Source organism: Rana temporaria, chromosome 2 (assembly GCF_905171775.1).
Source record: "Rana temporaria chromosome 2, aRanTem1.1, whole genome shotgun sequence".
Lineage (NCBI taxonomy): Eukaryota > Metazoa > Chordata > Amphibia > Anura > Ranidae > Rana > Rana temporaria.
The window spans coordinates 40120222-40135156 of record NC_053490.1 but is presented as its reverse complement, the minus strand read 5'-3'; the positions used below and the strand labels follow the sequence as shown (position 1 = coordinate 40135156).

Here is a 14935-nt window from a genome sequence, read left to right as displayed (position 1 = left end):
TCTAACTGGTCTTCTTCTACTCAAGGCCTTAAAAAACCTAGAAACCCATGGGTCAGACGCTAACTGTCTTTCTAGGAAAACACTCAAAGCTGAGACCTGACCCTTCAGTGTGCCAATGGCCAGCCCCTTGTCTGCTCCTGCCTGCAGAAATTCCAATACTGCTATCGAGCTATGAACCTTGAAAGAGCTTTCCAAGCACCAGTTGTTAAAACGCTTCCAAACTTTAAGATAGATTGCTTGCGTCTCCTTCTTCCTGCAGCTTAGAAGGGTTGCTATTAGTCGTTCTGAAAAGCCCTTGTCTCTTAGCAGCTCCTCCTCAGAAGCCAGGCTGCTAGGTTCCACCTCTCCACCTGCGGACAGCAGACTGGACCCTGAGTAAGAAGATCCTCCCGGATTGGCAAAATCCAAGGAGGTTCTACTGATAGACTCTTCAGGATGGAAAACCATGGTCTCCTGGGCCAATGGGGTGCAATCAGAATCAGCGTTGTGTTTTCCCTTTGCAGCTTTCTCAAGACTGCTGGAATCAGAACCGGAGGGGGGAAAGCATAACACCTGACGAACTGCCAGGTCTGTGCTAAAGCATCCACCCCTAGTGCTCCGTCCCACCTGTTCAGGGAAAAAAATAGCTGTGTCTTGGTATTTCCCCTTGAGGCGAACAGATCCACCTCCGGTATTCCCCACCTTTGAGTGATCACTTCGTAAACCTCTTGGTTCAGGACCCAATCGCCCTCCCTCAGCTTTTTCCTGCTGAGGAAATCTGCGACTTGATTCTGCTCCCCCCTCAGATGAATCGCAGAAAGAGACAGAATGTTGGTCTCTGCCCATTTGAGGATGGACTCTGTCAGCTTCCACAAGGACTGGCTCCTGGTGCCCCCCTGCCTGTTGATATAGGCAACTGCGGAGGAATTGTCCGAACGGATTCGGACATGATGACCCTGAAGATCTCTTTGAAAGGCTCTGAGGGCCAGATCTATAGCCTTCAGCTCCCTCCAATTCGAGGATCTCTTTGAGTCTTCTATTTCCCAGGTACCCTGCATCAGAGAAGAATTCAGATGTGCTCCCCATCCTGTGCCACTGGCGTCCGTTGTTACTGTCCTGGATATTGGACAAATCCACTCCAGCCCTTGTAACAGGTTCGCCCCCTTCCTCCACCACCAGAGGGCTCTCTTGACCTGAATCGGTACTGAAATTAGAGCATCCAGGGACCCCGGGTTGCGATCCCAGACACTTAAGATGTAAAGTTGTAAGGGACGAAAATGCAACCCTGCCCACTGTACCGCCGGAAGTGTGGAAGTTAGAAGACCCAAGGCTGACATGGCTTTCCTTATTGTGAGCTGAGAGCTGCCCTGAAGAAGTAGCATTGCCCTGTCTACTTTTTGTATTTTTTCTGCTGGGAGAAAGACCATCTGTCTGGTTGAGTCCAGTTCGTACCCCAGGAAGGTGACCCTTTGAGATGGCACTAGACTGGATTTCTCCAGATTCAAAAGCCATCCCAGGCTTTCCAGGACCTCTCTTGTTACCCGGAGATCCTGGGACAGCTGTTCCGGTGACCCTGCAAACAGTAACAGGTCGTCCAGGTACGCTATCACTGAGATTCCTCTGAGACGAAGGAACGCCAAGACCTCCACCATAACTTTGGTGAAGATGCGGGGGGAAGAGGAGAGCCCGAAGGGAAGGGCTTTGAACTGAAGGTGAAATGTCCCTTCCTTGGACCTTACTGCCAATCTCAGAAACTTCTGATAACCCTCTGCTATAGGGATGTGCAAATAGGCATCCTTCAGATCTATTGATGCCTTAAAGCAATTGGGGGGGAGAAGGGTCCTTACTGAGTAAATTGAATCCATCCGGAATCTTTTGTAAGTGACCGAGAGATTCAGGGGCTTCAGATTCAGTATAAGTCTGAACTTCCCTGATGGTTTGCGAACCACAAAAATGTGGGAATAGAAGCCCCTGCCTGTCTCTTCTGTCGGGACCCGAACCACTACCTCCTGATCCTCCAACTCCTGAAGGGAGGAAAGAAGAGCTAATGATTTCTCCTTGCATTTTGGTAGCTCGGTGATCAAAAGTCTTAACGGAGGAGGCTTTGAGAATTCCAATTTGTATCCTCTCCTTATGATCCCCAGCACAAATTGATTGCTGGTGATCATTTCCCATTGTGGGAGAAAGGCCCCCAATCTTCCTCCCACCTTGACTTCGTCATTGTGATTTTTGGGGCTGTTCAGGAGCACGAAAAATCGCTGCTCCGCGCCCCTTACCTTTCGGCCCCCAAAACTTCCTTTTCCCTTCTGGTTTAGGGGTTTCTACTTTCTTCTGGGACCAGAACTTCTTCTTTGCCTGTCCCCCAAACTTTTTCTTTATGGGAAAGGCTTTCTTTTTGTCGGCTGTTCGGTCAAGAACAGCCTCCAAACCTGGTCCAAACAGTAGGTCTCCTGTGAGGGGAATACCGCACAATTTAACCTTAGATGCGCTATCCCCTTGCCATGTCTTGAGCCATAAGGCTCTCCTTGCCGAATTGGACAAGGCCGCAGAGCGCGCAGACATGCGTATAGACTCTGCTGATGCGTCTGCTAGATACGCTACCCCATTCAGTAGTGTAGGAAAAGAGGCCAAAACAGTTTCTTTGGGTGTCCCCGCTTCAATGTGCGCTTTCAATTGCGTGAGCCAATGTTCCATGTTGCGAGCTACCACTGTAGCTGCCATGGCAGGCTTGAGATTCCCCTGTGAAGAATCCCACGATTTCTTCAGAAGTGAATCCATTCTTCTGTCCATGGGGTCTGAAAGCACCCCCATGTCTTCAAACGCCAAGTCAGTGTGTCTGGACACCTGTGAGAATGCCGCATCTAATTTGGGAATTTTGTTCCAAACTAGGGCTTCTTCCTCAGAAAAGGGAAATCTTCGCTTCAAGGCATTTGAAAAGAAGGGTTTCCTTTCCGGATCCTGCCACTCTTTTTTGATGGTCTGGACCAAGACCTCATGGACCGGGAATACTCTTTTCTTTTGTTCCCCTAAGCCCATGAACATTTTGTCATGGAGCGATAGTGCTTTTTTCTCTTCAGGGATCCCCAACGTAGCGTGGATTGCCCCTAAGAGGTCATCCACTTCTTCAAGGGAAAGTTTATATCGGGAATTCCTTGAGGGTTCCCCCTCCTTCCCTTCCCCTTCAGACTCCCCTTGGGAGTCAGAAGCGGCACCATCTCGCTCTTCCTCAGCGTCCTCTCTGAAGTCCTCTGGGTTCTCTCCACTTACGGAGGGAAGTACCACAGGACTAGGTGGAATAACCTGCTGCACTGGAGAAGGGCTACTCTGTGGCAACTGAAAACCAGCAAACAGATCTTTAAAAGATTGAAAAGTGCTGGTAAGCTCTTTCACTGTAGTTGCTAGCTCAGAACCCTGCTCTGCCTCTTTCTCCCTGATTAACCCCTCAATACAGCGTCTGCACAGTGCTTTGTTCCAGGTCTCTCCTAAAGAAGTTTTACAGGAAGGACACCTCTTCTTGGAGCTATGACCCGATTTTTCTGTGGATTTCTGTAAAACACAGTAAAAAGCAAGAGCAGGTATGAGAGGCTATCAGCGTTTCTTTTTAAAAGCAGCAAACCACCAGGAGTGTTTTCCCCCAGCCAACCATCACCAAGGGACACACTACCTCACCCCCCGACCACCAGGAGAATACACCAGTGAAGCTGAAAGAAGGTAAAGGAACACCACCCCAGGGTTCCTACCTTAGAGTGGCTGGTGCTGCTGTCCTCCGGAGGCGCGTGTGAAGCCTCTGCTTCCGACATCTCCGGTCTAGGCTGTGGTCGATGGACACGCTCCGAATGCCGTCCCCACGGCTGAAAAGCGTAGGCCGCACCAGCCTGGCGTGTGGTCCTTATCCCCTGCCGCGTCTGGGCCTAGAAGACGCGTATCCGGCGGAAGTGCCCGCCCCTTCCGGATCTGACGTCACCCGTCATCCGGCCGGTCTCAGCTCCTGACCTAACTGTGTGATTACACAGGGAGCCGACACGCCGCCTGCAGCGCCCCCCTGGACGAAAGGAAAAGGACCCCCTCGGTCGAATACTTCCCCAAGAACGCCGAGGCACGCAGCGCAACAGGTACCTTCGATTTTTAGAGCTCACTAGCTCAATCAGGTAGTTGCAGGACTGAGAAATAGAGTCCAGGACCCCCCTCCTCAGAAAACATAGCCCCAGCCTCCCCAGCTGTCTGGCTCTCGGCCCCAGCGGTGTCTCCTGCCGGAGGAAACACCATAAACTGAGGAGCTGAGGGAGGATGAGGCTTAAATCCTTAATTGGAAGGCGGTGTTTCCTAAGAGGGGAGGAGCCTGTGTCTCTCTACCAGGGCAGGACTTAGGGTGGTGGGGGCCCCTGGGCTTGAGTGTTGAAGGGGCCCCCTGGAGCCGAGAATTGGGGGGGATCGAAGTTGTTGAGCGGGGGGGGGGGGCGAATTGAAGTTGTTGAGCGGGGGGGAGCGCATTAAAGTTGTTGAGCGGGGGGGGATTTTGCAGTTGTTGAGGGGGGAGTGCCTCTCCAACAGCCGGGGCCACAGACTGTCATTAGCCCGGCTGTCGGCTTTCTTCCCTTCAGCAGCCACAGTCCTCCACACACCACTCCGGTTCCTCCTGCTTCCGTGCTGCCTCCTCTTGCAGTGCGGGAAAATTAACCCTTTCGCGGGACTGCGGGAAGAAGCTGTCTGTGCGGGAAAGTCCCACAGAATCCGTGCGTGTTGGGAGGTATGCGCAGGGCCGCCATCAGGAATTTTGGGGCCCCTTGCACAGCTTAAGGCATAGGCCCCCTGAAGCAGAGAACCTAGGGGGGGGGTGGGGGTGCTGCCGCCTGAAATTGAGAAGCGTGGGGGCTGCCGCAAATTGAGAAGCGGGGGGGCCTTTACAAAAAAAAGAAGAAATAAAGAAGAAAACAAATATATATAAATATATGTAGCCATCCGGGGCCCTGGGGACCTCTGGGACTTTTAATAAAAAATAAAAAAATAAACAAAAATAAAAAAATAAACATTTATAAAAAAAATAAAAAAGGGGGGGTTGCCACATGGGGCCCTGGGGACCTCTGAGCCCTTTAATAAAAAAATATATATATATATATAAAAAAAAAATGTAATTTTTTTTATAAAAAAATAAAAAAGGTGGGTTGCCATCCGGGGGCCCTGGAGACCCCTGGGCCCTTTAATAATAATAATAATAATAAAAAATATATATATATATATATATAAAAATAAAAAATATATAAAAAAAACATTTTTTTACAAAAAATAAATAAAAAAAAGGGGGGTTGCCGTCCGGGGCCCTGGAGACCCCTGGGCCCTTTAATAATAATAATAATAATATATATATATATATATATATATATATATATATATATATATATATATATATATATAATTATATATATATATATATAAAAATAAAAAATATATAAAAAAAAACATTTTTTTACAAAAAATAAATAAAAAAAAGGGGGGTTGCCGTCCAGGGCCCTGGGGGCCCCCGGGCCCCTGGGGACCTCCGGACCCCTAAAAAAAAAAAAAAAAAAAAAAAAAAAAAAAAAATTTTTTTTTTTTTTTTAAAGGGGGCCCCCTATTGGGTGGGGCCCCTGGGCTTGAGCCCAGTCAAGGCCAATGGTAAGTCCGGCCCTGCTCTCTACAGTACCTGTCCTGAAAGACGAACAGGGAAAAATTATATATAATTTTTTTTTACACACACACACACACACACACACACACACACACACACACACACATTTTGTTTGGGTACATGTTTGGGACCATGTTTGGGACAAGTGATTATTAAAAGGGAATTTGAAAGCATAATTTTTCTTCATATGAATGAGTAGGAGTACTCATTCGCATTGTGGTGGTGGTGGTGGAAATCTGGGTGCCCTTATCTTGAAAGGGCATACCAGATAAAAATTCTCCTTTCACATTTCAAACCACCACCAGGCCAGGGTTGTGGGAAAAAAGCTTATGTCCTCATCAACATGGTCACCTTACAATGTTAATGGCACATGACCTGGTATGGTGCAGCTGTGCTGGCCTTTCCTGTCCTGCCAGGCTGCATGCTGGGATAAGGGTTTGGATTTTAGGGGCAACATTTTTTTTGGCATAGGGTTACTTCCTAAAATCTATACCAGATCCAAATTCTATGGATTTTGGAGAAGCCTTATGTCTTTGTAGGGTTCCTCCTTAAAATCCATTGGGGGGTCCACACTTTTGTGTGGGGGTTTTCCCTTAAAATCTGTGCCAGGTCAACAGGGTCCACAAATCCACAGTGGTAAGTCACAGTTTGATCCGTGGTAAAACGCAAATAGATTCTAACTCACACAATTTTGCATATATGAAAATGAATGATCCATAAATTGTATTACACATGCAAAGTGACCAATACATCAATGCAAAAAAAAAAAAAATCCATTCTACCCAAGTTTTTAAAAATGATTTTATTTTTGGTCCCATTTCAGACATTTCATAACCGGTTATATGTATGAAACCTACATCTTTCAAAAGTACGGGCTGCAGGACATGTACACATTCTATGGCACAATATGTTTTAGCTACATACTGTTGCATATTATGGGATTCTGCTTCATATACTGGAGCAAAGGAAGGAGTGGTGTTGCCTATAGCAACTGGCCAGATCAACTGATCATCTAGTGTACTAACTTTTGGCTGCAGGTCAAATTACTTGGCTCCTTCACAACATAACATGTGGCACCTCGGCTAAAGTAGATGTGCATTGCAGTGCAAAATTTATTGTGGTGTTTATTAGATCTAAAAGCTACAACACACCTGCATTATACAGCAATGCATTGTACACAAACATATATTCTCTATCTAATACCTGGACTGAAAAATGTGCATGACCCGTTTTCTTGGGCATGGACAGCCTATTCATTTTTAATAAGCTGCCTAATGTCGCACACTGCATTTTGATGCAAATGAACACCAAATATGGATTCACACTGTTGCTCTTCAAAAGAAAGTTATACATGTCTATTGGTAGACCAACACGCCACTATGCATTGAGGTGCACTGTATTACAAACAAAATAGTACATGCATCTTTTTGTGCTTTTGGTGTGTTAGGCAGCCCATTCAAATGAATTTACTGCCTTAACATATTGCATGTTAATGCACAACATAAAAAGGTGCATGCACCAACGCAGCAGAACTTTGCAAATCAAGCCAACACTTATTTAGGAAACGTAGAAGCTGCCATTACAGTTCTTTCCTCCTATAACTTGGTGCACACCCACGGGTGTGAACCAAGCTTGCGTACATTTTCTTCATTCGATGGGCTGCCCTATGCGGGAGCAACACAGAAGTGAATTCCCTGATTCTTTTCTAAAAATGCACCATACCAGTTGCAGATACAACGCTGTGAAAAAGCATTTCCCCCCTTCCTGATTTTTTTTGCATATTTATCACTCTTAAATATATATATCTCAAAGATAACTTAAATAAATTCAAGTGCAGTTTTTTAATTATTTCATTAAGGGAAAAAAAATAAAAAGATTTTAAACTTGCTTGGCCCTATGTGAAAAAGTAATTTTGGAAAGCAGAGTTAAAATTTCACTTGCTACACCCAGGCCCGATTACTGCCAGACCTGTTGAATCAAGAAATGACATAAATAAAAGCTGCCTGACAAAGTGAAGCACGCCAACAGATCAGAAAAAGACACATGCCACAATCTAAAAAAAATCCAAGAACAGATTAGAAACAAAGTAATGTACATGTACTGGTTTAGGAAGGGTTTCAAAGCCATTTCTAATGCCGCGTACACACCATCACTTTATGTGATGAAAAAAAACGAAGTTTTTAAAAACGTCACTTTAAATGACCGTGTGTGGGGGAAAACGTTGTTTTAGGTCTTGTAAAAAACGACCAAAAAAAAATTGAAGCATGCTTCAATTTTATGTGTCGTTTTTCAAAACGTCGTTTTTTACTTCACAGAAATTGACCGTGTGTAGCAAAAAACTTCGTTTAAAAAGACGTTTTTACACCCGCGCATGCCCAGAAGCTACTTATGAAGCGAGCTTCAATGGAAAAACGTGGTGAACGTAACCTCGCTTTGCTAGAACATTGTGAGAAAAACGATGGTGTGTAGGCAACTTCGTCTTTGAAAATTGAAGTTTCAAAAATGTAGTTTTTTACTTCACAGAAAATGTAGTTTTTTTTCATCACATAAAGTGATGGTGTGTACGGGGCATAAGGCTTTGGAACTCCAGTGAACCAAGTGGAGAGCCATTATCCACAAATGGAGATAACTTGGAAACATGGTGAACCTTCCCAGGAGTGGACGGCCTACAAAAATTACGCCGAGAGCACAACGACTCATCCAGGTTATCATAAAAGAACACAGATCATCTAAAGAAATGCAGGCCTCACTTGCCTCAGGTAAGATCAGTGTTCATGATTCAACAATAAGACTGGGCAAAAATGGCGTCCATGGGAGAGTTCCAAGGCCAAAGTCACTCCTGACCAAAAAGAACAAAGGTTCATCTCACGTTTACCAAAAAAATCTTGTTTATCCAAGACTTTTAGGCAAATATTCTGTTGACTTTTGAGACAAAAATTTTACTTTTTGGAAGGTGTGCGTCTCGTTACATCTGACATAAAACAAATACAGCATTTCATAAGAACATCATACCAACAGTCAGTCATGGTGGTAGTGTGATGGTCTGGGACTGCTTTGCAGTTCAGGACTCAGACAGCTTACCATATTTTATGGAACCATAAATTCTGAGCTCTACCAGAAAATCCTGAAGGAGAATGTCCGGCCATCAGTTCGTGACCTCAAGTTCAAGTGCATTTGGGTTATGCAGCAGGAAAATGCGAAACAGCAAGTCCACCTCAAAATGGTTCAAACAAAGCAAAATTTAGGTTTTGGAGTGGCCTAGTCAAAGCCTGGACTTAAATCCAATTGAGATGCTGCATCATGACCTTACACAGGCCAATCATGCTGGAAAACCCTCCAATGTGGCTGAATTAAAACAATTCTACAAAGAAGAGTGGGCCAAAATTGCTCCACAGCAATGTGAAAGACTCATTGCCAGTTATTGCAAACGCTTGTTCGCAGTTGGTGCCCCCAAGGGTGGCGAAACCAGTTATTAGGTCTAGGGGCAATTACTTTTTCACATAAAGCCAGAAAGGTTTGGACAGCTTTTTTGCCCCTAATAAATGAAACCATCATTTAAAAACTGCATTTTGTATTTACTCGAGTTATCTTTGTGTAGTAATACAATTTGTTTGACGATCTGAGCCATTTAAAGCAGTGTTTCACCCTAAAAACAAATTTCTAGCATGCCATCAAGCATACTAGCGCGATCTACAGTACGTCTTTTATTTTTTGGCGCCGTACTTACGGTTTACCGCCGTAGTGAAGTTTCAGACTCCCCGCGGGGAATGGGCGTTCCCTATGCACAGGGAAGATTGACGGCCGGCTATGGCGCGTCATGCTGCCCGAAGATAGCCGAAATAGGGCTTCCCTCTTCACGGCGCTATACGGCGCCTGCGCACAGACATCGGAGCTGACTGCGCAGGCGCCGTGAAGAGGCAAGTCCTATTTTGGCTATCTTCGGGCAGCGTGACGCGCTATAGCCGGCCGTCAATCATCTTCCCTGTGCATAGGAACGCCCATTCCCCGCGGGGAGTCTGAAACTTCACTACGGCGGTAAACCGTAAGTACGGCGCCAAAAAATAAAAGAAAGGCTTCTTTCTGTAGATCGCGCTAGTATGCTTGATGGCATGCTAGAAAAAAATAAATGTTTTTTTTTAGGGTGAACCCCCGCTTTAAGTGTGAAAAATATGCAACATACATACATACATACAAAAGGGGGTAAATACTTTTTCACAGCATTGTACATGGGGTACAATTAAGAATTAATGGTACCACTGTCTGCTAAATGGCAGCTTGTTTCTCTGAGTTGGGAAGGCACCGTTCTGTTCACGCAAAGATCTGAACTTAAGCCATTATAAAACCCATGGTTTTGGTATTTTCTGGAGCAAGTATGCCGATAAAGACTGCAGAATGACCTGCAATGAATGATTAGGGATTAAAGCCAATGGAGCAGCATAGTAGGCAAGTAACTAGAAGCCCCATTTTTTTTTCTTGGTGGATTTACTGTAAACTTATTCTTACAAAAATCCCAGTCAGATCATCCATTCATTGTGAAAGGAAGTAGAAACTGCACCAGAAAAGGTTAGCAGTGGGACAAATACTGGGGGCCTAAAATCCGGTAAAAATGTTTGACTGAACGTAGCAAAGCATCTGAATGCACACCATCCAAGCTTCCAAAGAGACCTAGGAAGCTAGGAGGCAACAGATATACGAGGACACTATTGACAATATAGTGTCCATTAGGACAATGTTTTGTCTTATACAAGAATCAATGTTTTAGATAGCTCTGTTAAAGGGACAGTGGTTTGTAAAGGCAACACAATAAGGTTTTTTTCTTCAGGCACTTATAAAATCTTACAGGCTGACGACCCCTGCACTTCTTGCCTGTTGAGCATTACACAACCATAGTTATCTGTGGATGTGTAACATTATACACATTATCACTGAGATAAATGAAAACCCATTAAAAAAAAAAAAAGCCTTTAGTTACTCATGAACCCTGCAGTCAGCTATTTATGTAACCCAAACAAGAATGTCCGTTTCAGTGCGGGAGTAGAGCGATTTCCCAGAGGTTTGTTCATAGCCCTCAAATTAGCCGACACATGAAGAAAAAACCCTGGTACATTTTAAAACTTCTGCTTAGATGGCATGGCATGCATTATCATAGATTGGATTGGTAAGTGGTATGGTAATCTTCAGCCTCCATGAGAAGTGGCCGGGTCTCCTCTGAGATTTTCGTTTTCCGCTTCCTTCGGCATGTTAAGCTGATGATGCTTGCAATCACAGCGGTGACCAACCCTCCGACCACTGCCGCTCCAACAAGCCACTGCCAGATTTGTCTTGCTTGCTCCAAATAGGGCATCAGAAAATCTTCAATAGAACCTGAGTGATTGAAAGAAGAAATTCAACTTGGTACGCAAGTAAAAGCTTCATGATTATTCTTTTAGTAAAATAGTTCTATATGCAAATGGTTCTGTACAAAATAGTAATAGTGATCATCTGGGAGTTTGTGCACCTAAAGGAATTCCTAGACATTGTACAAGTGGGTACCCTCAAAGGCTGCACCCAATATGGTGAATCAATGAACTGCTCTTCCATTATAGAAATGGTAAAAAAAAAAAAAAAAAAAAAACACCAGTTAAGAAAAAAAACCTGCAGTGTCTGCCTCTAGTATAGACCATCTAGGAGGTGGATTTACCAAGCTTTGACTAAACGGGTACCTTGGCCCAAAAAACATGAACTGCAATATTTTTACAATTTTTTTTAAAATAATTTTCAAAGGAATATACGTTACCCCAGACAAGCACCAGCTTCAGTGATATAGTTTTGGAGTTGCAGGTACAATATTATGGTAACAGTGAGCTGTTGCAGCAATAGCCTATAGCAAGATAACCTTTTCCTTATATCCAGAGGGCCAGATTCTCAAACAAGTTACGCCGGTGTATCTACTGATACACCGGCGTAATTCGAAATTCCCGCCGGCGTATCATTGTTTTGTATTCACAAAACAAGATACGCCGGATTTAGGCTAGGATCCGACTAGTGTAAATCACTTACACCGTCGGATCCTAAATGCAATACTACGTCAACGGCTAGGTGGCGTTTACGTTCAGGTCTCATTTGTTTATGCCCGGCACATGCGCAGTTCGATCGAAACGGGGGGCGCGCTTAATTTAAATATAAGCCGCCCCCTTTGAAATACGCGGGGATACGCCGGGCCTTTTACACTACGCCTCCGCAAACTACGGAGCAAGTGCTTGAGGAATACGGCACTTGCTCCAGTAAGTTGCGGCGGCGTAGTGTAAATAGCTTACGCGAGGCCGCCGCAGATTATTGGAGAATCTGGCCCAGAGTCTTTAATGAAAAGCAGTTTCCTATGCTGGCAAAACAGCAATTTTCAAACCATGTTAGCCAACTTTTGATTGGAACAACGGAATGCAACCAACTGACCGTCTATTTGAATGAATGAGTGACATGATCCAATTAACCTACCAGCATGTCTTTGGAGATGAATATGGAAAAAAAAAAAACGGAATTTCGGAAATATGAAAATTCGGAACAAATTCATCAAAATTTGTTAAAAAAACAAATTAGAAACTAAACAAATTGCACATGTCTATCTATAGGCAACACTCCCCCCCCCCCCTATTTTGGATAGAGTAAGGGATAGTTATAGCCCCTGTTAATTTTGTTGCCATTCGTTCATTTCTCTTCATTTCCTGCCCCATAGCAACAGGAAGTGAGAGGAAATCTCTGCAGATAAAGGGGATACCCCCCACGCAAGGCCCTCGGAACTAGTGTCCCCACTGGAAAATTTTGAGGTGTGACCTTCACAGGAAGGGGCGGATCATATTTAAATTAGGGGTTGCACAAGTTTAGTCAGGTCTAGGGCAGCACAAAACCTGAATACATCACTGCAATAAACACATACATATTACATTATTGAGCCTCGTCATACACCTCATCTAAAGTCCCAACCCTCCTTTTTAATTAGCTCATATACCATATGCAGGGCCGGCCTTTGGGGTGTGCGAGCTGTGCGGCCGCACAGGGCGCCATGGGCAACAGGGGCGCTGTGCGGCCATCACAGCTTGCAGAATGTGAGTCGCAGTCAGTTACTCACATGATCATCACAGGAGTCCGACTCCTATGAGTCACAGCAGCAGGCGCTGCCAGGTCTCCCTGCGCACTGCCAGGTCCCCCTGCCCTGGGACTGGGTAAGGAGCAATGCATCAGTTGCAGCACCTGAAAAAAATGTCTGCTGCCGGCCCCGACAGGCACACTGCACATGTGCCGCCGCTGCACGGGAAAGCCAGAAAACGCTTGGCTATTCTCGGGCAGACGGCGCATGCGCAGTGGCGTCTAAGCGCCAGGCGGCGCCATTTTTAAATGCAAAGCCGCACCGTCCACCGAAAGGTAAGTCAATTTAGGTGACAAGGGGGCGAAGGGGGTGAAGATGGGGGGCACCACAGGATTAGCTCGCACAGGGCGCCTGAACACCTAAGGCTGGCCCTGATCATATGTACTCCAATTTGTTTGTGTTTGGATTGAAGTGGGGAAGGGATACAATGGGGGTTATTTGCTAAAGGAAAATCCACTTTGCACTACAAGTACACTTTAAAATGCACTGAAAGTGCACTTGGAAGTGCAGTCACTATAGATTCGAGGGGGGACTTACAAGGAAAATAAACAGCATTTTAGCTTTCACACGATTGGATGATAAAATCAGCAGAGCTTCCCCTAATTTCAGATCTACTACTCAGATTTACAGCGATTGCACTTCCAAGTGCACTTGTAGTGCAAAGTGGATTTGCCTTTCGTAAATAACCCCCAATGTGTCAGGTTTTCTTGATCAAAATAAAAAGGGGGGGGGGGGAGTGTAAAGGCCCCATAACTGGCTCTTTCATGACAAGTACAAAGAAATATTACAATGTTACAATATTGAGTATATGCCGCACAAACATTTCTTTGCCATCAGAGGAATAGGAATTTGGAATGCCATCGTTATATGTCAACCGTTGTGCCAGATTTAGGGCTCAATGGGCTATGGGAGTTTAGCAGAGTAGCAAGATAGTCAGAAGAAAGAGTGGAAGAAAAGCAATAGGGAGAAGGGTAGAAAGACAAAGGAAAGAATGATGGGGATTAGTTAGACCTGTCAGGATTTCATACATGCAGAGGGGTCCTCTGAAAAAGGGGGGGGGGGGCTTTAAGGTTTAAGGAGAAAGTTGGCTAAACCATATAATGGATGCATGAACAAAACAGACTGGAATAAGATCAAAATCTTGTCTGTTCAGAGAACCCTACTCAGGTATGCATACGTCAATATACACCCTACTGTATGCACATATACAAGCATTTCCATTGACAATCTTGTTTTGAAGAAATCTGTGGCCCAGACAGTTGTTACATGGTCCCCCAAGGAATTGTAGATCCAAGCAATCCTCACCATGTACTACATACCTCATTTATCTTGTTACTGTATCAATAACACATGATGTATTGTGAGCTTTGTATCCGCACAAACACGATTGATTAAATTCTAGCAAGAAAATGTGTGAAGGTGTAATAACACCATCAACAAATACGGCTTTTGATGGTACTCAAACACAAGACTGAAAATACTGAATCAAGCCGGAAAGTGTCTACTTGTAAATAATTTAGGAGCACTGGGGCCAGTCTCAGAAAACGCTACATTTTCTGTAAAAAGGGATTATAGGAAATAATGAAAAAGGCAAAAGCTGTACTACTCTCCACGGGAAACTTATGGGAGGATATACGTAGGCTGCCATTTCCAATACCACCTTCAAAATGCTACAGTTGTTGCCAACTCTCATACTGGTCCCCTGGCTCCAATACTTGACCCAGAGGGAGTAAGTGGCATTATGGCCATAGCTCCTGATCTGCATACATGTTCGGGGGCAGGGATGGACTGGCCATTGGGACTACAGGGAGTTTCCCGGTGGGCCGATGGCTCAGTGGGCCGGCTTCAGTGACAGCAGACCGCCGCCCCCCTCCGCTCCTCTGTCTCTCCCTTCCCACAACGCTCACCTGGGGGGAACAAAGAAGCAGGAGGAGGACCAGAGGAGCAGGGGGGGGACAACAGAGGAGCATGGGGGGGGGGGACAGACAGCTGACTCAACAGCTATGGCCTGGGATTTTCTCACTTCTGCCTAATCTTGTCCCATAAGGGGGGGCACCAAACTGATTCTTCTGGGTGAAATAATGTCTAGCTTCCCCACTGTTACTGCCTATAAGAGTACCAGTACCAGCCATTCTACTCTAATAAAGTAGAACAGCTAGTGAAGGGGG

The 14935-nt window shown here is 45.1% G+C and overlaps 1 protein-coding gene across 1 annotated transcript in view; it reads right to left on the bottom strand.

Moving 5' to 3' along the window:
* Nucleotides 1-10006: 10006 nt before the first annotated feature.
* Nucleotides 10007-14935, bottom strand: part of TYR (tyrosinase) — a 52209-nt gene continuing 47280 nt past the window's right edge. Inside the window, exon 5 of the mRNA XM_040340118.1 lies at nt 10007-11008. Within this exon, the coding sequence (XP_040196052.1) occupies nt 10788-11008 (221 nt within the window). The 3' untranslated portion in view covers nt 10007-10787. The remainder of the gene's footprint in view (nt 11009-14935) is intronic.